The 22396-nt window shown below is 34.4% G+C and overlaps 2 protein-coding genes across 4 annotated transcripts in view; both read right to left on the bottom strand.

The window, feature by feature from the left end:
• The window catches only part of LOC127791876 (transcription initiation factor TFIID subunit 6), a 30703-nt gene extending 10051 nt beyond the window's left edge, over nucleotides 1-20652 (bottom strand). Inside the window, exons 1-13 of one of the 3 annotated variants that reach the window (XM_052322032.1) lie at nucleotides 20094-20611; nucleotides 19835-20016; nucleotides 12302-12388; nucleotides 11004-11105; nucleotides 10773-10881; nucleotides 9850-9953; nucleotides 9615-9752; nucleotides 9410-9505; nucleotides 7325-7455; nucleotides 5263-5395; nucleotides 4664-4789; nucleotides 4452-4563; nucleotides 3690-4180 (exon numbers count right to left, since the gene is read on the bottom strand). In XM_052322032.1, the coding sequence (XP_052177992.1) occupies nucleotides 3798-4180; nucleotides 4452-4563; nucleotides 4664-4789; nucleotides 5263-5395; nucleotides 7325-7455; nucleotides 9410-9505; nucleotides 9615-9752; nucleotides 9850-9953; nucleotides 10773-10881; nucleotides 11004-11105; nucleotides 12302-12388; nucleotides 19835-19960 (1647 nt within the window). In that variant the 5' untranslated portion in view covers nucleotides 19961-20016; nucleotides 20094-20611 and the 3' untranslated portion in view covers nucleotides 3690-3797. Of the gene's footprint in view, nucleotides 1-3689; nucleotides 4181-4451; nucleotides 4564-4663; nucleotides 4790-5262; nucleotides 5396-7324; nucleotides 7456-9409; nucleotides 9506-9614; nucleotides 9753-9849; nucleotides 9954-10772; nucleotides 10882-11003; nucleotides 11106-12301; nucleotides 12389-19834; nucleotides 20017-20093 lie in introns of those variants that run through there. The other 2 variants (XM_052322033.1, XM_052322034.1) reach the window with 2 other exon arrangements.
• Nucleotides 1606-2416, bottom strand: LOC127791882 (glycine-rich protein-like). Its single transcript, XM_052322042.1, has 2 exons — nucleotides 2249-2416; nucleotides 1606-1987 (listed from the first exon to the last, which is right to left on the bottom strand). Exons 1-2 carry the CDS (start codon nucleotides 2367-2369, stop codon nucleotides 1785-1787), a joined length of 324 nt encoding a protein of 107 aa, XP_052178002.1. The 5' UTR covers nucleotides 2370-2416; the 3' UTR covers nucleotides 1606-1784.
• Nucleotides 20653-22396: the final 1744 nt, after the last annotated feature.

Below are 22396 nucleotides of genomic sequence, written 5' to 3'. Positions count from 1 at the left end.
TAAAAGTCTCATTGATTTATTATGCACATAAATATTTTTATTTAAATTTTTCAGAATTACATTTGCACCCTAAAATTTTCCAAACTTATTTTCAAAATATTCTATCACTCATTTTGAATTTAATTTGTAATTTCATGTGTTATTAATTTATAACTTAATAACGGAATATTCCGTCACTAATTTTGAATTTAATTAAATTTTTTATAAATTCTATATTTAATTATGAAAATTTTCATTATCAAATTAGATTTTTAATTTAACTTAAATATTTTATGAATTTCATATTAAATTTTTATAAATATTTTGTTAAAGGTTATTTTCAGTAACATTATTAAGTTTCTATATAAACTCCTAATTTATATAGTGTGACATCATCTAATTATTGATAAAATTTAAAACAAGTGAAACGTATAATCTCAACATCATGAAAATTCAAAATTCTATCTGTATATTATTCAATTAAAAAAATGAATATCCATTAAAGGACAACATATTACTTAATAATAAAGATCAATATTTTTCAAAAATGTATGCGTATATGAGGCAAATCGAGATTTTTATTTCTGTACTTTTACGATTTTTTTTTTTTTTGTACAGTCATCTAAATTTTTTGTTATTTAATTACACTTTTTTATTTATATTTTTAAGTTAATTTAATTTTTATATCTTTTTTTTAATCCATTTAACCACTTCACTTTGATGTCTAAAAAAAAAAAAGATAAATACATATACATAGATGTAATCAAAATAACGAAAAGTTTAAGTTATCACAAAAAAATAAAGTATATTTAATTAAATTGAATCAAAAATATAATTTTAGTTTCTAAAATGTGAAATTAAAGTATGAATTTCATATTTTATAAATTTAGTTGCTAAAATATAAATTTTTATCCTTTTTTTATTGACGGATTTATTCCATCACTAAATTTTTAATTTTTAATTTATTTTTTAACGACAGATTTATTCCATAGCAAAAGTTTTTAATTTTTAATTGTTTGTTAGCAAAGGATAATTTTTGTCGTTAAAATTTTTTATTCTTTTATTCTTTTTTTCTTTTTTAGTGACAAACTTTTTTCGTCGCTAAAGTTATAAATTTTTAATTTAATTTTTTATTAGCGACGGACTTCTTCTGTCACTAAAGTTTCTAATTTTTAATTTAATTATTTTCTTTTTTAACGACGAATTTATCCATCACTAAAGTTTTTTATTTTTAATTTTTTTTTTTTTTTTAGCCACAAATTTGTTCCGTCGCTAACTTTTTTATTTTTTATTTATTTTTTTTTTTTTAGCAAAGAGATTTTCATTCCTAATTCTGTCACTAAATTTAAAAAATATTAGTGACAGAATAAAGCGTTGCAAATTCATTATAAAAATTTAGCAACAGATATCCGTCGCTAATTAGTGACAAATTTGTTCCATCTTTCTATCAATCATGTCTAGAGAAGATTTATTCCATCTTTCCTTTTATGTATTTTCCATGCATCAATCAATCTCCTCCTCCTTCTTCTTCTCCTAATCCCAAAATTGGTGGTAGTTTGCCGTTAATTTTAAGAGTTTTTTCTTAAAATTAACATGCTGACATTGTGCCTTACGAGTGATCAAAGGTGATGAATTCACTTTTCCAACAGCATATTATAACATGTAATTAAGTTGATTAGATAGAAAACTAAACACACTTGACATTTAGGATTCGCATGAATCTAAACCCATGAGAGGACATCTCCAACTCATTCTTTTATTCGTTATTAATTACTAGCTAGCATTGGATAAACCTTTCTTCTTCTTTAGTTGTGAGGCTTCCCTTCAGGGCCTGTGTCCATGGGCTCGCCTTGATAAGAGCAGCAGATCCCGCAGCCTCCGTAATTATTCCAGCTGCAGCACCCGTAGGGACAGTAATTCCCGCCAGGGTAACCTTTGGGGAGACTTCCGGGGTCCCCTCTGTACCCGCCGCCATACTGGGCTTCTTCGACCCCATTTGTCTTCTTAGCTGCGCGCACAAATCATTTACATGCTCAACAATAATAGAGAAATTCATACAAAGGATAATGATTTTTTATCTAAAATGGTGGCCCCCATTTTAACTTCTTGATCCGATTTCAAACCTGATATCACCCTCCTGTTAAAAAATAACCAACTAGCTAGCTAGAACATTATTATACTATATATGTTCTTAATAAATATTGTTGGAATTGTCACGGTGCTAAGTGTACCTCAAATAAGGTTTATATTCAAACAAAATGAAACTCACAGTTTTCCTTGGAAGTGGAAGCAGCCTCTGCAGACAACTCTCTGGCTGCTGCCACCTCCGAGGCAATGAGAAGTGCACAAGCCAGCAGGAGGCCGGGCAAAAGAAGCGATTTTGAACCCATTTTCCTTTCTTGGAATTCAAGCTGTTTGGATGGAAAGAAAGTGGGAGTTTATGCCTCCATTTATAGAGGGCTCAAACTCTGGGAGGCCCACTGAATTAAATAAGCTCACAAAATTTAATTCCCAAATCTTAATCTTGGAAAACTCAACCTTGTCGGGACAGTTCATGATATTTATACTTGGAGATAATTTCAGGCCACAAATTCAGTATCACCTCAGGATACTTGAAATTCAAAGTGTTGGAGATAATTCTAACAAAGATAACTAGACTCGAAAAACTTTGAAATAATTTCATACTCTAAATTCACTATCAATCCAAGATACTTGACTTCAAAGTCTTGAAGATAATTTCAATGATTCTGATAATTGGACTTCAAAGTCTTGGAGATAATTCCATTCAAAGTCTTGGAGATAATTCCAACAACATAATTGGCTGCTAACTTGTTTACAAGTGATACCAAAAGAATCAATCCCCACTTGTTTACAAGTTGTCACATGAGGACAAACCTTAGTAATGAATCTCGCCAACTACCAATAGCGTAAAAATAACATTTACAGATTAAAAATTATTATTTACATAAAAGAAAAAAAATAAATAAATAATCGTTGTTGGAAAAAATATGCCTAAAAATTGTATTGTGAAACTTTAAAATGCAAAAATTTTATGAATATTTGCATCTGTTCTTTCACTTTTATTACGTGAATATTATACCCTCTAACTAAATAGAGTTACTATATAAATTTTATCAAATCAATCATTTGTTGCTTAAAAAAATTTATACAACTATGTAATACTTAAAATTCCTCATCAATTTTGTCAATATTTATTGTTCAAACGAGCCTCGTTTGATTCATACATGACAAAGAAGAAATAATATATATATATAATATTATAATTATAATTTAATGATCCAAATCTTATTTTTCATAGAATTATGTACGGCCTTGTATAGGACCTACTTCATAAAAAGAATAAGGTATCAATCACGAGAAGAAGTCATCCAGTATGTGACATCTAAAACATGTGTAGGACAAAGTTAGTAAAAAAAAATTAATTGTTGTTGATTTTTTTCCCCCAATTTTTTTTTTTTTTTATTTTGTTCATTCGTAGCCATTATATTGAATCTGTAGATTTGTAACACCTAACATTAACCATCACATAAGCATAATCTACAAAGTCATTGTCCTTGAGCTATAGAATTTGTATACTTTGGTTTTGGGTGTAAATCTAAAAGGAGGATAAGCTTTGAGTGTAAGGCTAGCAGAGCATTTAACCATCCATAATCTACAGATTCTTCAAAATTGGAAGCAAAAAGGCGAAGGACAGCAAGCAAATCAGCTTCTGAAATCTGAATAATTTTCCTCTAATCAATGATAATGCTACGCCTGAGGATTATACAACAGTAAAGTATAAATTTTGGTCCAAATTGTTACAAAAACATAGACATCTCAGGAGTTGGAATGAAGTTGAGCATGCTTTCGCCAAACAGTTCAAACAATGAGCCGAGAAGACGCCCTGAGTTCAGGTCATCCTTCCAAACCCGATCAAGAACAGCCGCCATTTTCAGGCTTCGGTTGTCACCCCTGCTTCTACTTCTGCTTCCAGCAGGGGCAGCCTCGCCAGAGATTCGTCTAGAGGAGGAGGAGGAGGGTGGGCTCACCATTGAATCGCCTACAGGTGCTTGAACTCCGAGTTCTCCTTGGATGTCTGATGCCAAGGAATTGTTCGATGGCACAAATATTGGACCATCGGTTGCGATTTTCTTGTGGGGAGGCTGCTGCTCCAAATGCTCCACGTTTGCCTTGCGTTTGTCTTGATGAATTTGAACAAGGAATAGAGATCAGCAACAACAATAATCAGACAAGCCTTAATCTCACTAGTTGAAGCCGGCTATATGAATTATTGATTTCCAATCAATTCTATCATGGTCAAAACTAGATCTATTTATCAGAGACCATGCTCTCTGCGACTGCATGAGTAGGTATTACATTATATTTACTGCTTAGTTATAAAGTCCTTTATCTTGCAATCCGACTTCCCGATACTTTGGGCTTAACAAAAAGCAACCGTGACAAAATCTTACTTGGTGGTGTAGTAACAACTCTTGCATTGGGTCTCCAGACAAGATTTGAACGGGGGAATGGTAAACGGGGAAACAACTTCAGGCGATCGTACATGCATTGGCCTGCAGCAAACTGAAAAGTTCTTGGTCCAGTTACAACAATCAAGCACCCATCTTTAAGAATTACTCATACCATAAAATAATATGGTCACAATGCCATAGAGTACACTCACCAGCAGAGCCCCATAAACTCGCCAAGCTTCATACCATTTCATTGTTTCCTTTGGCTTTGGAAGAAGCATCTCTGGTTCAAGAAGTTTCACGTACGTCTCAAGATTTGGCAGCAAAAGAAGGCGGACCTACCCAAAGTTGAGAAGCATTGCAAACAGTATAAGTGTAAACCACTTGTACAAGTAAAAGATACGTGACATGTAGCATGAATGCTGAATATCTGACCCAAAAAAAAAAAACATAAAATGACAAATCCCACACCACTTGGTTGAGAAGCCACGCGAAAAAGGAACTTGTCAACCAAAACAAAAAAGGAAAAGAGAAACAGTTATCTAAACACTTACCATGACCACTAATAAGATGAGAAAGAATTAAATTTCCAGTGTGGATTGCCTGGCTTCCCCCCCCCCACCCCCCACCCCCAAAAAAATATATATATATTTATTATTTAGAGAAGTACCATTGCTGCCTATACACGTTCTTGCTCAATTATGATATATTTCACTATTTATATCAGAGATACGAACAATAAGAAGAATTTTTCTAATAGAACTTAAGAATAATGAGATGTATCAAGGAGCAAGCGAGTGAGCAAGAGTACCACATTAGGTCCTAGAGCTGCTAACCCCTGTATGGCACCATAGTGTTGAGTCAATGCCCGTTTTGGGTCCAAAAATGCATGGACCAAAGTTTTTGTCAAACGTGTCTGGAGATTATTATAAACATGCCCAAATCTGCAAGAATAACATTAAAAAAAGGTTCAGGATTGAAGGATAAAACCAAGCTACAATATGAAGCAAATAGAAAATTCTTTTTCTTATTCAACTTCAAACATTCGCAAGCCAGCCAAGACATAACAGTGAACCAGATAGGAAGGCAAGTTCATTGAGTAGCTTCTCATTCAAAACAACCACAAATCGTATACCATTTGAAAGTATTAACATAGCTGTCAATGTAACCAAACAAGGTACTGGATTTGGCATCAGTACAGTATGGTACCAGAACCAGAGATGCAAAGGTACCATTTCAGATATATTGCTATACTAAATAATACATACCATAAAAGTATATAAACAAATGTAAACAAATTTCCAATACAAAATGACATTATGAAATCACAAAAACAATCACTATTTCTAAACCAACATATAATCGGTTTTCATATAAGCTAAAAGTTTTCAAACACAAATCAGAGTAAAAACATAACTGTCAATACTTTTAAAACACAAATCAATATACATAACATTCAAAATTTCTAAATATACAAAAAAAAGTAATCAACATAATTATTAACATGTATCTAATGTTTTTTTAAACCTAAGAAGTTTCCAGGGAGCCTTTCCAGAAATAAAAGAAGGCTTGACATATACACGAATTCCAAAGACTCCCCAATCCCCATTGATAAACAATGTAGATTTTCAATTATCAAGAAGCAGTAATCAGATACCTTTTGACCCAAAAGCATTAGAAAAATCATAAGATCAGATCAAAACCCAGCAATTATGTTCTTAGGCAAGATGATTCCCACTTGGAGATTGTGGCACCAGCTACAGCCAGTGTCCAAGGCAGCTCCTCCTCTGCTATCTGATACTCAACAGAAGAACCAGATAAAGGTTCTTCACCTGAACACAACTGAAGAACAGAGAGGGAGAAGATGAAGAACCCAATAAGGTATGGCTCTGGGTTCAATGTCGGTGATGAAGCCTTCTCTACTCGGGGAAAGAAGAAGAAATATAAAAAGAGAGAACAAAATAAGCATTTTTTGTAAGAGAGTACAATTGCTCAGATTTTGTGGGAGGGTGCTGCCGCTACCCCAGTATTCAGATGTACCGGCTGATAACACAAAGGCACCAGCCAGGACCCCACACCTGCCATTAAGCTAGGTACACACCTGATTATCTGATGCTGTAGTTCTAAGGTTTAACCTATATTCTATCATTTATCTCATGATCTATGCTATAATGTACATGAAAATTCGAAAACCCTGCTTATGTTCATATTGGAGTGCTACAACATTTTTTTTTCAATTCATCTAGCATTTTCTTAGTGAAAGGAATTTCATTAAAATGCATAGAAACCAAGACATATCTATATATCCTAACATTACTCTACTAAACCTCAACAGGAATGTCAGCTGATCCTAAAGCCTTGCCAGTGTTCATATTCTTTAATGGAACTTCTATTTGGCAATTTTAACTTCACAAAATGTTCAACCCAGCAATCTTTCTGCTATTACCACTTTCTTCTCAAAACAAGATCATTATATGATTTTCATTGGAAACACATATTAATTGTCATTTTTTTTCTCCCATTTTAGTGTCATTTTGGGATTGAAGCTGGTGTTAAAAGGTAAAACTAAAACATTATCATGCAAAGCTGTGACAAAAACTCCATAACTTAGGGAGATCTGAGCTAAGGCTGGAAGGAAGTCAGAATTGATGACATCCGCAGAACACGTATGTTCTAATTTTGGACATTCTCTCGTGCAAGTAGGAAAATAATAACAGTGATGGAAAGATTTGAATGGGATCTTTGTTCCATTCACCAAATTTTTTATTTTATTTTATTTTTTTATTTTTTTTGAGGGGGTTTGGGAGATAAGCCGCCAAAAAAATAGTTGGTTCCCGTGTATTTACACAAAATAAAAAGATTAGAAATCTCACCTCTTGCAAATTAAGGCAACCAGATTTGCTGTGAAGTCCCTCAGTTCCCAGTGATTGTCAGCATTTTTCCCTGATCTCCCTAATCTCTTCGCAACAAGGCACGTAACAACTGATGGCATCAACTGGTGTAGCTGAAAAATATAAGATAGCCACATTATATATAAACTGGTAAACATTTTGAAACAAATATAACAGGTGATTTACTTCTCACAATTTCCCAAGAATATTGACACAAGTACTAGGAAAAATAACTGGTTCCAACAAGGCAAGAAAGAGCCAGAGACTCCCTTTTTAACCATTCAGGCTCCAATACTATAATCAAATATCATATTTCAACCATTGTTTTGGGAATTTTAAACTACTGAGATTAACATCACCACTCAAAAAGTAATACAAATGCATTGTAGATAACAAGAATGGCTCAGATATGTATCGAGGAAGTCACATCAGGATAATATGATCAAATGTTTAGATTAGATTTTCAGAGAAAGAGATTTAAACCAATGGTAAACCGGACTGGACCAGCCAGTTCAACCGGGAAACCGTTAACCAGTTGTTGAGTTGAGTCCCAAAAACCAGAAGTTATAATCAATACTGGACTCTCCCCTTAAAATGAGGTTAGGGATTTTTTTTTTTTTTTGGGGGGGGGGGGGGGGGGGGGGGCACGAATCTGATTTCGTTCAGCTTGAAAGCAAACCAACCCCCCCTCCCCCATTGCAATCAACAGGCAATCAATGTACAATTCTCCTCCAGCATGATTGATATTGTATTTTCTTCCATAGCTGATTGGTTCTCCACAGTGTTCTCTTCTCCACTTGCTTGTTCCCTCCGATTCACCTTCATCAATCAAGTAGCAGTTGTGCAGTCATCATCTTTCCTTCCTCTCTTTGGTTTGTAAACACCAACCCCTCGCCACCCCAACCCACAATGATCTCCAGCTCCAGCAGTTCAACATGAGGAATCAGGTATTGATTTTGATTTTGATCCCTCTTGCATGCCCAATTGACTGTCAACTGTCATTATTTGTGCTACCTAATTGATTTATGGTTTCTACTTCTACATCTACAATGTGAACCAAGAAATACTGAAATAATGTATTGATTACTTGGTTTTGGTTGTACAATATCATTCAATATATTGATTTTGATTCCAATATCAGTTCAATATACTATATTCAAAACATTATAATAGATATCGAATGCCTTACTATAGTGGTTTCAGTCATTCGCCTTCAACTGATTGCTTACATTCAGTTTCAAATTTTTGGTTGCAGTGTTTTTTTTCATTTGAAGTTTTGATTCTTTTGAATAGCAATGGTAATTTCATTTGATAGCACTCTTTTGTTTTGAATAATAATAGTAACTGTAATTCATTTTAACTCTTTTAAATGCATAAATAATTATATTTTTTAATTTCAGAGAAGGCTACTTGACTAATTTTGAAGTTTATTATACTATTATATGATTGATTTTATTTTTTTTCACTTCTAGATACTAAAACAACAACCATCATTTTCAGATCATTCTTCAAACTGTTATGCATTTATTTATTTGATAAAAAAACATCCTAGTTCTATCCTGGTCTAACCACTGACCCTTAACCAGTTCGGGTTTCAGATATTGATTTGAAAATTCATATTATTTTCAATCTTTTTTTATTCTAATATTCTCACTCACGGCCATGCACCATGTGCATGCACATCTCCTTCTGCTCCCAGTTCCTTTTTCTTTTTACACATTCTCCAACCTGTTCATAAACTTCATTAAACTTTATTGTGACCCAAATCCATCATCTTAAGACAATTTGGGGTGGATCATCACCAGAGTTTTAAGATTAGCAGTCACCAAGTTCAAGACAGGTCAAATGATTTGCAACTAAAAACTTATTTGGCATAGCCTCAAATTGGCTACGTTTGTCACAGTACTTAGCAGGGAAAGCAGCCACTACCATAGGGATGCATGCCATAGAGCATTACTAATGCTCACAACCAAATTGTATCTTCTCAGAAATTAAAATTTCAGTCCAAGCACAGGTCTTTAAAGATGTGCACAAACAAATCAACCCAATGATAAGAATGAGACTTACATAAGGTTCCACATGTATGTGAGGATTTTGAAGAAGACTCCAAACAAGACGCATCAAAGCAAAAAGCAGACGAAAATCATTCAAACCACGAGAAACCTGGTATCAGTCAAAAAGAAAAAGGAGAAACAATAAGAATTGTAATAAACAAGAAAATACTATGACATTTCAAATTTGGTCTATCTATGCTATTTGGCCTCAAATATACCTCATCTGCAACAAAGCATGTGAAGTACGGAACTAAAGGATGAATTCCTGAGTCTGTGGCCAAACTCACTAAGGCTTCCTTGAAAAGAGCTGAATCGGACCTACTCACAGCAAGTTCAGTGATTTTATCAAAGTATAGCTGCACAAGCAAGAAGCAAGGAGGATAAGGTAGATTTCAGAGTGGTAGAATAAATAAATACACAGGTGCCAAGCAGAAAAGATAGTAGACCATATACCTGAAGCTCCCTAGATAGTACATGTTTAACAGGTAGTTTAATGTCAACAGGAAGTCCATCATCCTTCTGCTCAGGCTTTCTGTTATCAGAAGGAGCAGCAATAACTGCAAATGCACATAACCAATTCATATATTAGCTCCTTGGCATGTATTCCAAGCACTGAAAATAGGAAGAGGTTTTAGGTGAAGACACTTAGAGCAGATTTGGGTCTCTGTTACATATATCTTAGATTCTTTTACAAGGGGCCTAGTACACATTTTAGATTAGATTCCAGAAAAAGTTTTTAACTCCCATTTACTTCATCTTGGTTCAGTCTCTCTCTCCAGAAGGATGTCAAAATATTAAGTGTCCAGCACTGAATTGGACCAAAATGTTGACTCTTATTTTGGCTCATTTGAAAACAATAGGTTAAACTACCAACCAATTCATAATAACACCAAGACTAAAGATGTGTCTTATAGTACAACATCCGCTAACAACTTCCCATATAGTATATATTTAATTCTTAAAATAGGCATTCCAATCTACTAAAATATCAGGATGTACATTCTAGCTTGCTAGACATTTTGATTATTCCAAGCTCTACCTGTCTTTTATATGTGAAATGATATAGTAAACCATGCAGTTCTGTGTGGAAGCAAAACAGCAAATGGTACTATCTATGCATTGGCAGCCACATACTCTATTACTGGACCTGAGGTTTAATAATGATAAAGGCAGCTGCTGAAGAACATAGAATCTCAGGAATTAAACATGAAGAAGGAAGAGCTAAAGAACATGGCAAAGGGATGCAGTTGCTTCAATTACAAAAGGATATACCATTAGTAATAAATGAATCCCTTTTATAATTCCAGATTAAAAAATAAACAAATTTCATATGATCTATATTTCAAATTGAACTATGAGGTAGTCTTTTAACAGACCTTCCACAGAAGCATTTTCTGGAATGGCAGGTTGTACCCCTTCAATAGCAAGCCAGTGACAGATAACTGAAGTATCAAGTGGTGCTTTTGGCAGAGGAGCTTCAATCACCTAAATTTCATAAAAAAGAAAGAGGGGGGGGGGGGGGGCTCAGAAAACTATAAGAAAATAGACTGAAAATATGATCCACAAAGTTTAGTAAAGGACAGTTTCCATAACAAGTAATATCTTACGTCTTTAAAATCCAAATCCTTGTCATCAATGTAGAACAAATCCTTGTGTCCAACAGCTCTTTTGAACCGCAAAGGATCTCCAGAAGCAAATCCATAAATTGGCTGAGGCAGAAAATATTATAGACAATTTGAAATAGCACTCTTTCATAGGTTAGAAAGAAAAATAATGCAATGAAAAGCATGATTCTAGTGTTGCGACATGAGCACTTTTCTTAATTATATCAAAATCATCAACTACATATTCCATGTCACATGTAATTACCACAGGCAAGGTAAAAATATTCCATTTTAGCCACTTTACTCTCATTAGAACCTGAGATCGATGACTTGGTAAACAGATTGTTGAGTATAAATATTAAATAAAATTACTATTTTATTTAATAGCTTAAGAAGCACAGCCATAGATATGGCCACAGATACAGATATGAAAACAACCTTGGAATACAATAATTTAAAGCACAGGGATATAAATACAACATAGTATATATATGTGCTAGTGTTCATGAACATAATAACTAAAAAACACAGAAATACCAGAAGCAACTAGTAATCTATATCATTCATTGTACAAAAAAAAGATTACATACAATCAGATTGATAGAAAAAGTTTTAGCTGGTGCTAGGTATCTTCTACTATAGCCCGTTTGGGTTAGCTTAAATCATAGGAGCTTATAAGCTCTTTAAAGAGATTCTAAGCTCTTAAGAGTTTAATTGCTAATAAGTTGCTAAAGCACTTGGTTAAAGAGCTTATTTTAATGGGGGTAATTGGGCATATAATTAATCAAAACCAGCTTATTTTGAGATAACGAGGTAATTTGGACGTATAAGTTATACGATACCAGCCTACCAAATAAGCTGTTGGAAGAGCTTATAAACTCTTCATAATTTGCCAAACAGGTAAAACACAAAAAAACCTCTTGAAGAGCTTATATGCTCCCTTTAACAAAAATTTTGGGCAAGCCAAACACCCTCATAATCTACTTGGTTTGGTACATGGTCAAGCAACATGGCTTCTTGACCATCAGGAATGGTTGAGTGAACTAGAAGGCTAAGTTTCCTCATCTTTCGCTTGGACATAGAAGAGATCCTAAACATCCATTGAAAATTTTCTTTTCATAGGAAACTTAGATATTCATCTGAACTCTTCAACAAGCTGTTGTAAAATCTCCTCTGTGTACTTTCAAGAACTTCTACTTAAGAGCATCTGTAGTAAATACATTTTCTAGCTACGCAAGAAATTTGATTGAAATGTGCAATATAAAGGTTAAAGCAATTGCATTAAATTGTGCAAAATTTACCTCCACATTTCTTAAATTGAGTGCGCTGTCAACATCATCTGTTGTCAGAATAGTTCTCTTTGAATGCCGCATACATTTAATTGCCTCCTGCATTTTTTACAAGAAGCAAGTATTGTTAATCCCGAGTAATTTCAAAACCTCAAAATTACTCCGTGATTTACCTCCAGATTCAGTCTAGGGAGATAATAAGAAGCAGTTATTATCATGGAACAACTAAACTCACCACCTATGTATCAAAAAGAAGGGGAGAGATAAAATATATTCACTTGTCTTTTCAAAATGAAAGGGTGTCCTTTGCCAGCAGCAAATGTTACTTTGTTGCAATTGGGGGTCATAGGTTCAAACCAAATGAAAAGGCTATCTATATGAAGGAGTATGATTTACTGTTCCAGACCATCAAAAGAACTCTTTAAAGTTTTCTTCAGATGGAAAACCTTAAAGCTGAGTAGTTATTGCTATATATATGCAGGAGTATGATAGTATATGCCAGACCATAAAAAAAACTCTTTACAGTTTTCTTCAGATGGAAAAGCCTTAAAGCTGAGTAGTTATTGCTAAAAGCTGCTTCTTAATAGGCATCCACTTTAACCAAATGGCACCAGAAAAACAGATCACCAGCCTCCAGCCTGTCAAAACACCTCTAGAGATTGTTCCAGAACCCATCACATGCAATGGGTGTCTGCAGTGTTTTGAAAAGCGCTAAACACACTTAAGTGCAGAAGGCCTATGCAGCTTAAGGGCAAAGCAAGGCGAAGCACGCACTTAAGCAAAGTGATGGACATATAAATAAAATAAAGAAGGGTATGAACTTTTATAAGCATAAAAAATATAAACTATTAAAAAATAAATCATTAAAAAAAAAACTAAATAAGAATGAATGCTGCAAATTCAACAAAATATGAGATACCAATTTTCATTTATATTTTATACCAATTTATAAGTTCATCCAACCACATAGAGACAAAAAAGGATACAATCTGGTCAATTGTTGGTCCAGATAAAACTTGTAGGATAAATTAGTCCGAACTCTCAATTGAGAAGATCTAAATATGATAAGGGTTCTTTTAAATTTTTTATTTTTTTTTCTTTGGTGAGTCTGCTTTTGTTTATTATAAAAGTTTGGCAAAAAAGCCCATTCTATTTCATTAACACAATTTATACAAAAGATCATATATAAGAACAACAACAACATATTCGGTCTTTATCCCACTATGTCCGGCTACATGAATTTTAGACTTCCATGTATTTATGTCTTTTGTCATATCTTCATTTAGGTCCATACACTTCATATCAAGCTTTAATGTCTCTTCCAAAGTCTTCTTGGATCTGCCTCTACCTCTTTTTTTTGACTAATTATTCCATTTCATCAACTCTTCTCAAAGAAGCGTCTATTGCTCTTCTTCTCACATGATCAAACCATCTTAGTTTAGTCTCTCTCATCTTCTCCTCGATTGGCACTACTCCTACCAAATTACGAATAACTTTATTTCTAATTTTATCTTTTCTTGTATGGCTGCACATCCATCTTAGCATCCTCATCTCCACTAAGCTCGTCTTTTGCTCATATTGGTATTTGACTACCCAACATTCTAAGCCATACAACAAAACTGATCTTATAACTGTCTTATAGAATTTTCCTTTCAGTTTTAATGGGATTTTACCATCACATAACACCCCCAATGTATTTCTCCATTTTAGCCAACCTGCCTTAATTTTATGCATGATTCTTGTGAATTTCTCCATCTTTTTGAATCATTGATCCCAAATATCAAAAATAGACTTTTCTTTGTATGATTTGGTCTTCCAATTTTATTATAATATCCTCCACTCTTACATTCTTACTAAATTTACATTCCATATATTCCGTTTTCTTTCTACTTAATTTAAATCTCTTAAATTCTAAATTGTTTCTCCACAATTCAAGCTTAGTGTTCACTCCCTCTTTTGTTTCATCCACCAACACTATGTCTTCTGCAAATAGCATATACCATGGCACTTCTATCTAAATGTGTTTAGTGAGTTCATCCATTATTAAAGCAAATAAGTACGGACTTAGTGCAGAACCTTGATGTAGTCCCATTGAAATTTTAAACGGTTTAGTATCCCCTCCGCATGTTCTAACCCTTGTCACTGCACCATGATACATGTCCTTAAGGGCTTGTATAAAGGCTATTCGGACTCCTTTTTTCTCTAAAACCCTCCATAATACTTCTCTAGGGCCTCTTTTAGATCTATAAACACCATATGCAGGTCATTTTGATGATCTCAATACCTTTCCATTAGGCACCTCAGTAGGTATATAGTTTCTATCGTTGACCTACCATGCATGAAACCAGACTGATTTTCCGAGACATCTGTTTCTTTTCTGAGCCTTTGCTTTACTCTCTCCTAGAATTTCATGGTATGGCTCATTAACTTAATTCCTCTGTAATTTTCACAGTTTTGAACATCTCATTTGTTCTTGTATATAGGGACCAAAGTACTCTTCCTCCACTCATTTGGCATCTTTTTTGATTTAAGGATCACGTTAAATAATTTCGTTAGCCAGGAGATGCCCTCTACTCCTATGCATTTTCATGCTTCTATTGGTATATATCATGACCTTAGGAGTAATAAAGGGGCATTATTGTAATAGAGTATAATAGTTAGTTAGAGATATTTTACAAGTTGTTAGAAGCACATGGGTGCTGTTAGGATATTGTTAGAAATTAGTTAAACATCTAGCTATGCCTATAAAAAGACCAATTGTAAGAGGAAAAAGATATGCTTGAATAAAATGAATGAAATTTGATTCTCTCTCTACAATTTCTCTACAATCTCCCTCTCATTTTCTCTCTATTTCTCTCCCCCATTTCTCTCTACATTCTTCCCCATTTCTATCCATTTCTTCCTCTCAAATATTCTGTTCTTGATTCTATTCATCAGCTCCTTCCATTGTCATTCCAATCCTAGGCTAAACCCTAGGTTCATGAAAAATTGGTATTAGAGCAGTCGTCCTTAGCTGTGAGTTTGGAAATTCAATAGTGTCCGATCCAATTTGGAGGTAATCTAGCTAGAGTCGAAGCAGAGCAACGGTTCTTTGTTGTGGTTCTGATTCGTCTCGAAGGCTGCTGAAATCAATTTCAGTAATTAAACGGAACAGGCAGAAGTTCCGAGGTGATAGCGAGTCCGCTGGTGTTAATGCGAACAGCCAGGAGGTCACGATTTGGACTTGGGAGTGTGGCGACTGTCCAAGGCGAGCGTGAGTCCGTCGAAGGTGAAGCAGACGGCCTAGGCGTGTGTGACTGAAGCGGAAGACAAGTTGCGGGAGCTCTGCTGGAGTTGACGACAGGGGCGAGGAAGGTGTCGCAACCAGTGGGTAGGCAGCACCAGAGGAAGGATTCAAGGCGAGTCCAGTAGTCCAGACGAACAGTTCTGGACTTTCGATTCTGCTTACCGATGATGATTGCTAACAGGTGAGTGACCCTCAGTCAATAATTTCAGTAATTGTTATTTGGAATCGAAGGGAACAAGGAGTGAGCGAAATCGAGAGGTCGCAAGCGAATCTTGTCTCGAACTTGTAGGTGGAGTCCATTGTGAGAAGCAGATTCCTCCCACTCCTTTGCTCGTTGATTTCCGAACCGTAGGCAGTAGAAATCGATCGGGTGTTAGGCAATTCTTAGCGGCAATGAAATTAATTAAACTTTTAGGAGGCGATTCCAGAAATAACAGAGAGTTGATGGAGCGAGGATCCTACTTTGCTATCGATCTTCAACGGTGATTGACGTTGGCGATTAGGTGAAGCAATTCTGGTAAATTACGAAACCGAGCCAGTGGTCGGTGATTGGGCGAGAAGGAGTCGGAGGAAGCGATTGTTGAATCTACAGCAATTGTGAGCAGAGCTGATTCCGGAGCAGCAGGTTGATTCGCTGCTATTTGTCTGAGTCACTGCAGTTGTGATTCCAAAATTAAAGGCCGATCAAATCGTTGTAAGTGTGCGATTTCTTCCGCTACTACAATAGACTTACTTTGAAGCATAACAGTGGCTTTAATTTGCCATTTATTGGACCACTTTTAGAGGTGATTGGGTGAGGCAGTTACAAAAGGGAAGTGTGGGGATTTAGGATGGACAGCACTTCGAGTTCTTGGCCTGTAGCTTGTCCGACTCGTAAGATTTCTGCCATGACGGGCAAAGCATGCACAAGACCATGGGAGCCTAACTTGCAGCAAAAGGATGCTGCAATTTCAGTTGGAGGTAGATATCCAGGGGAGTTTGGCCAAAAGCTTTATGCATGGGAAAATAAGTTGGAGAAGGAGTCCAGCCAAGTTGACAAGGGAACAAGAAGTGTGGTACATGAATCAAGCAAGGAATTCGGCAGGGTGCTACACGAACAATTGCAAGAGTTTGCAATTATACTAATTAAGAAGTATCATTACAACTTTCCAGTGGAATATTTTGATGATTATCACGAAAGCTTTAACGAGGAGGAATTCCTTGAAGCGGAGCAGCCGAATGAGGAGACAAGATTACGAACATCCGATTCATTGCCTACTCTAGACTTTGGGAAGAAAAAGAAACATTCTGATAAGGCAGCAAATCAAAAGGAGCCTTCAGATATTTTTGAAGAAGAAATAATGCCCCAAGATGCATCTACTAAAAGGTTGCAAGGAAATATTAGGGAAGCAATTGATGAAGTGATAGAGGAGGCCAAAGCCAACTCGTTACCCCCAGTAGCTAGTGCAGGGGCGGAAGGGTTTGGGATTGCTCCAGATCAGAAGTTTGTGGAAAATGGGACAGCATTGAATCAGACAAATCAAACTAAAGGACTAGCCATCGGTGTGGATGATGGTGCTGAAGCCTTTCCTCAGATTTTAGACTTATCGAAATCTGAGGAACAATCATATTTGGAACAAAATATGGATTTGACTTGGGTTAAAATAGGCAACGAGAAGGTGAAGACAGCACTAGCTGGAGGAAAACTAAGGGATATAGCAGAAGGAATCGAAGGGTTTGCTGAAGAAAACAAAACTATCGTTGTTGTGTTGATTTTTGCTCCTACTAGAAAATCCAAGTTGCTGTCTACTGTATGGAAGGATGAATCATTGGCTGAAATGGAAGTTGCAGCAGCTCCTAATGCTAATGCTCACAAACAGCTTTGGTATGAGTATCCAAGGCAAATCTGCAATCATCCATTGCTACAATTTCAGGATGTTGCTGGAAGTTTTGCAGTAGAATATGGTAGTGGGATGGATGGAAATGAAATTACATGCTTACCTTACTTATTGGTATGGGACGGAGATAAACTATCAAAGGAAGTCAAGGACACAGTTAATTCTTCCTTTAGACTCCAAGTTTCAACTGTTAACCATATCAGGTCGGATGTGGTTGATCATGTTCTTCAATGGAAGGCCAAATTTGATTGGACAACTATAGAAGGAGGTGGTTGTATTGGGCTTAAATTCGATAAAGTTTCTTCTATGAAAGTTTTGGGGCAACTTAGGCCTAAGATTGATCTTAGGCACTTAAGAACGAGGAAGAACAAGAGGCCTAGAAGGAGAAAGAAAGAAAGGAAGATCAATCAGATAGAAAATGCGGGAATTGGATGAAACAATGGCTACTTGTTGCAAGTTCTTGGGGACAAGAACTCTCTCGAGAAGGGGGGAATTGTCATGACCTTAGGAGTAATAAAGGGGCATTATTGTAATAGAGTATAATAATTAGTCAGAGATATTTTACAAGTTGTTAGAAGCACATGGGTGCTGTTAGGATATTGTTAGAAATTAGTTAAACATCTAGCTATGCCTATAAAAAGGCCAATTGTAAAAGGAGAAGGATATGCTTGAATAAAATGAATGAAATCTAATTCTCTCTCTACAATTTCTCTACAATCTCCCTCTCATTTTCTCTCTATTTCTCTCCCCCATTTCTCTCTACATTCTTCCCCATTTCTTCCTCTCAAATATTCTGTTCTTGATTCTATTCATCAGCTACTTCCATTGTCATTCCAATCCTAGGCTAAACCCTAGGTTCATGACAGTATATTATCCGGTCCCACCGCCTTATGATTTTTCATCTTTTTTAATGCTTGCCTTATTTCTTTTGAACTTATGCATCAATAAAATGTATAGCTCACGTTCCCTTTGAAGTTACTAAGATGTCCCAACCTAACTCTTGTGTCCCCACCATCATTGAATAATTTTGTGAAATACTCATTTCATCTCTCCTTAATCGCTATGTCATTCACTAATAGATTTTCTCTTGCTTTAGCTAATTTATATATATCCCTTTCTCCATCTTTTGTATCAAGTCATTTATATAGATTCTCATATGTTTTTGACCTTGCTTCACTATCAGCTCTTTTTGCTGTCTTTTTCATTTCTTTATAATTTTTTAGGTTTTCTTCATTGTTGCACTGATATACAGGCTTATAGTAAGTTTTCTTATTTCTAATTTTCAATTGTACCTCTTCATTCCACCACCAAGACTGCTTAAGGTTTGGGGCTCTATCATTTGTCTCTCCAAGTGCCTACCTTTGCCATGAGGGTTATATATAAGAACAAGGGAAAAAAATCATCCCTAATTTACAACAATCCCCAATTAATCAACCCTTAATTTGCAATAATCCCCAATCAATCAATCCCCAATTTGCAATCAATCAACAATCTCTAATTAGTAGCAATTATGAATAAATTAGCAACCCCTAATTTACACCTAATTACATGTTTCCCTTAATATTTTTTGCTTGTAAATGCAGCTAAGCCATCTTCTTTTTTAAACAAATATATATATGATTTTGTTTAGATCTTTCCTTTAATATGTTCTACTCAATCATTTCAGTTTATGTCTTGCTTAATGGCTTTATTAATAAACTTCTTATTGAATACGTATTCCCATGTCCATCACACTATACTATTGTGCTGCTGAAGAGCCACCTAGCAGATCATTACACTGTCAAAGCGAGCACTCACCCTGGATTTACAGGCCAAGTTCTACACCACAAAATGCAAGGGAAGGATCTGAAGAAACTTCTTATATGTCCACGCCTCAGAAGACAAGTTTTTCTTAACCTTATAATCCAAGCTTAGTTTATAAAGAAAAATTATTCATACCATGGGCCTTCAGGGTGAGTAAACATGTCACCTTTGAAGGAAATAAAAGACAAAAGTTATAAGGCATGCAGCTTTTATATTTTTCATATCACAATACTCAGAAACTCAATAAAACACTGAATCCTCCGAATTTTCCCGAACCTTACCGTTAGTTCTGGAAAGCTAATAATGAAACATCAAACTACTCTAGCGTCATACTCTTGGGTGGCTTCTACAGTAAAAGTGCAGTAACGCCCGATCGGCAGAAAGAATAAACATTTTGCAGTATCCAGAATGTGCATCAGCTTCTAGGATTCTATTCACGACTATTGACCTTCTCTAACTCAACTGAAAATTGCACCCTTTAATTGAATTAACTCCGGAGGCATATTCCAAAGAGTCGATCACGTTCACGTATCAAAACAAACAAGAAGAAAGCACGATTTTGCAGCATACTAAACCAACCTGCATGATTTCACGCATACGGTACTCCACATCGGGAGCAAGAGCCAGAGCAACATCCGGCGACAAGCTACTGATCCCAATGCTTTGCGCTATCACCTCAATCGTCTCCTTCGGCACGATACTCATCCTATTCCCTTTGAAAGCTGCTTCCCGAATCAACCACTTCGAACATCCACACAATTCTGTAGCAGAAACAAATTAGGATTAGCGCCAGGGCTGGTTCAGTCGTGTTAGGGCAAAACCTTGAAGGAAAAGGTACCAGAGAGACTTCTTCAGAGACGATTCCCAGCTTAAAAGTCTGGTGAAAAACCCTAGCCGTGTGGTAAATTGGGGACAAATTGAGCGAGCTGCTTGATTCAGCAATTGACAACGTCCGAGTTTCGAACATAAATAGAGCTACAGACGGAGATTGAAGAGAGAGAGAGCTTGAACGATGAAAAAGAGTGGAAGTGGAGATGGACGAGACCAAGGGTGAGCGAGAGCGAGGGCAGGTGGGAACGGTTTATTCGACCCGATCCGTTCGACGCCTTTTAGACAAGGATAATGACACTAATAAGAGGGTGTTTGGCGGTCCGTTTTCAAATAATTTTTACTGAGGTTTAAATATTATATAGTTTATTTTATTTCGCACTTGTTAAATATTAGAAAGATTAAATATTATCGAAAATTTTTGAATAAGTTATTGGTAGTTGATTAAGTTAATTATAAATTTGTTTTCAAATAATTTAAATATTTATAATTCTCTATCATTCTCTCATTTTTTCTTTGATCGTCTCATTTATTATCAACTTTCATCATTGTCATCTCCAACTCAACGTTGTTACTGTTGTCTAAATTTTCTCTTTCGTGATATTGTCACATCTTGCTTTTAGATCAATTGTAATTTTGTCGGTCTTTATCATCGACTCCATCATAGTCACTGCCTTCGTCATCTTACCTTCTCTCAATAACTATATATATATATATATAAAACTTTTTTATGAATTAAATTTAAATTTAAACATAAATTATTATATTAATATATTTGTAAATAAATATATATAATTTATCAATAAAACTTTTATCAATTTATAATTTATTTTTATTATAAAATATTTTTTTTATAAATTTTATTTATATTATTCAGCAATATATCTATTTTAGTGTTTTTGTTAAATTCTGATAACTTATTAATTTTTTCAAACAAAACACATAACTATATAAATGACAACTTAAAATATATTTATCAAAACACGTAATTAACTTAAATATTAATAAGTAGAAAGACTTATAAGTTCTTAAAAAAAGTGATAAGCCAAACAACCTCTTATCAATTTTCCAAGTCATCATTTAGCCAAATTATAAAAAATGATTAATATTTTATTTTATTATATAAAAATACACTAAAATTATAAGCTTAAAATTATTATAATTTTGTGTATATCATATCAATTTATGATAATTATTTATTAAATTTATTTATGAATATATCATTTCTCAATGTACCAATAATCGTTTTTTTATTTAATGTGTAAAATTAGTTCATATTTAAGAAAAATAAATAAATATATTTTTTATTTTAAATTAAGCTTGGCTAATAAATAGTTGTTACTTAATTAAGCCAGAGACGAGAAACTAATTACATAACTTCTCGAGTACTAGTACAAGTACAATTATTAGGACTTAAGGAAAGCCCATCCTGAACTCGGGATGGGCCCGCAAGTAACATTGGGCCACTAATACGCAAAGCCCATCCAATACAGCCGTAATTAGGCCTACTGCGTTTGAAATTATTAAACAAGGCCCAACAGATTATTATATTTACGGCAAATTACATTTACATATGGTAAATTACGAAAAAATATGGGCTCTTTCTAAATTTAGAGTAATTTTTTTATAAATTGAAAAAAAATTATTTTTTAATATCTCAAATGACTTGTCAAGTTATCTAATTAAAATAAACTTGAAAAAATAAGCTTCTTATTAACAAATATTAAAACAAGCTAGTGACACATTGAGTAAAACAAAAAGGTCATTTCGTATAACATGACCAAACAACTATACTCCAAATGAGCAAAATGATGAGCTATATAATTACCATCGTGACGAATGTGTTAAGTGAAGAATCTTAATAATTATATAAGAAATCAAGAACAGACTAAATATAATGATTATATAAAGTTAAAAAGTAAGATAAGTTACCAAAATCACAATGGTGTAATTCTCTTTACATATAAATTACTTGTACTTAAATTAATTGTTAAATGTAATCCTTTTAGAAAAACTAGTACCTCAATACAAGCTACATGGTCAACATAAACAACAGGACTTGATAATAAAAAATAATCAAAAATAAAAAACAAAGATCAAAAATCTAAAATCAAATTAAAAATATCTGATAAGACCTAAACTGATAAAAATAATTTGAGTTTATATGAGATGTTCAATAAATAAAATTAACATATTATACTTTACTTGTAAGTTTTTATTTTTGAGTTTCAAAAGTCAAATATTTATTTTATTCACTATTGTTTGACATAAAGAAAAGCTAAAGGTATTCTCATAGAAGGGAATTTTTGAATT

Source organism: Diospyros lotus, chromosome 15 (assembly GCF_014633365.1).
Source record: "Diospyros lotus cultivar Yz01 chromosome 15, ASM1463336v1, whole genome shotgun sequence".
In the NCBI taxonomy this organism is placed as follows: domain Eukaryota; kingdom Viridiplantae; phylum Streptophyta; class Magnoliopsida; order Ericales; family Ebenaceae; genus Diospyros; species Diospyros lotus.
This window is presented reverse-complemented; position numbering and strand designations above follow the sequence as displayed.

Coding starts and splice junctions, on each gene's coding strand:
- LOC127791882 (XM_052322042.1), bottom strand. CDS start 2,369: ATGGGTTCAAAATCGCTTCTTTTGCCCGGCCTCCTGCTGGCTTGTGCA. Junction 1,988..2,248: donor TTCCACTTCCAAGGAAAACT/GTGAGTTTCATT, acceptor TTGTGCGCGCAG/CTAAGAAGACAAATGGGGTC.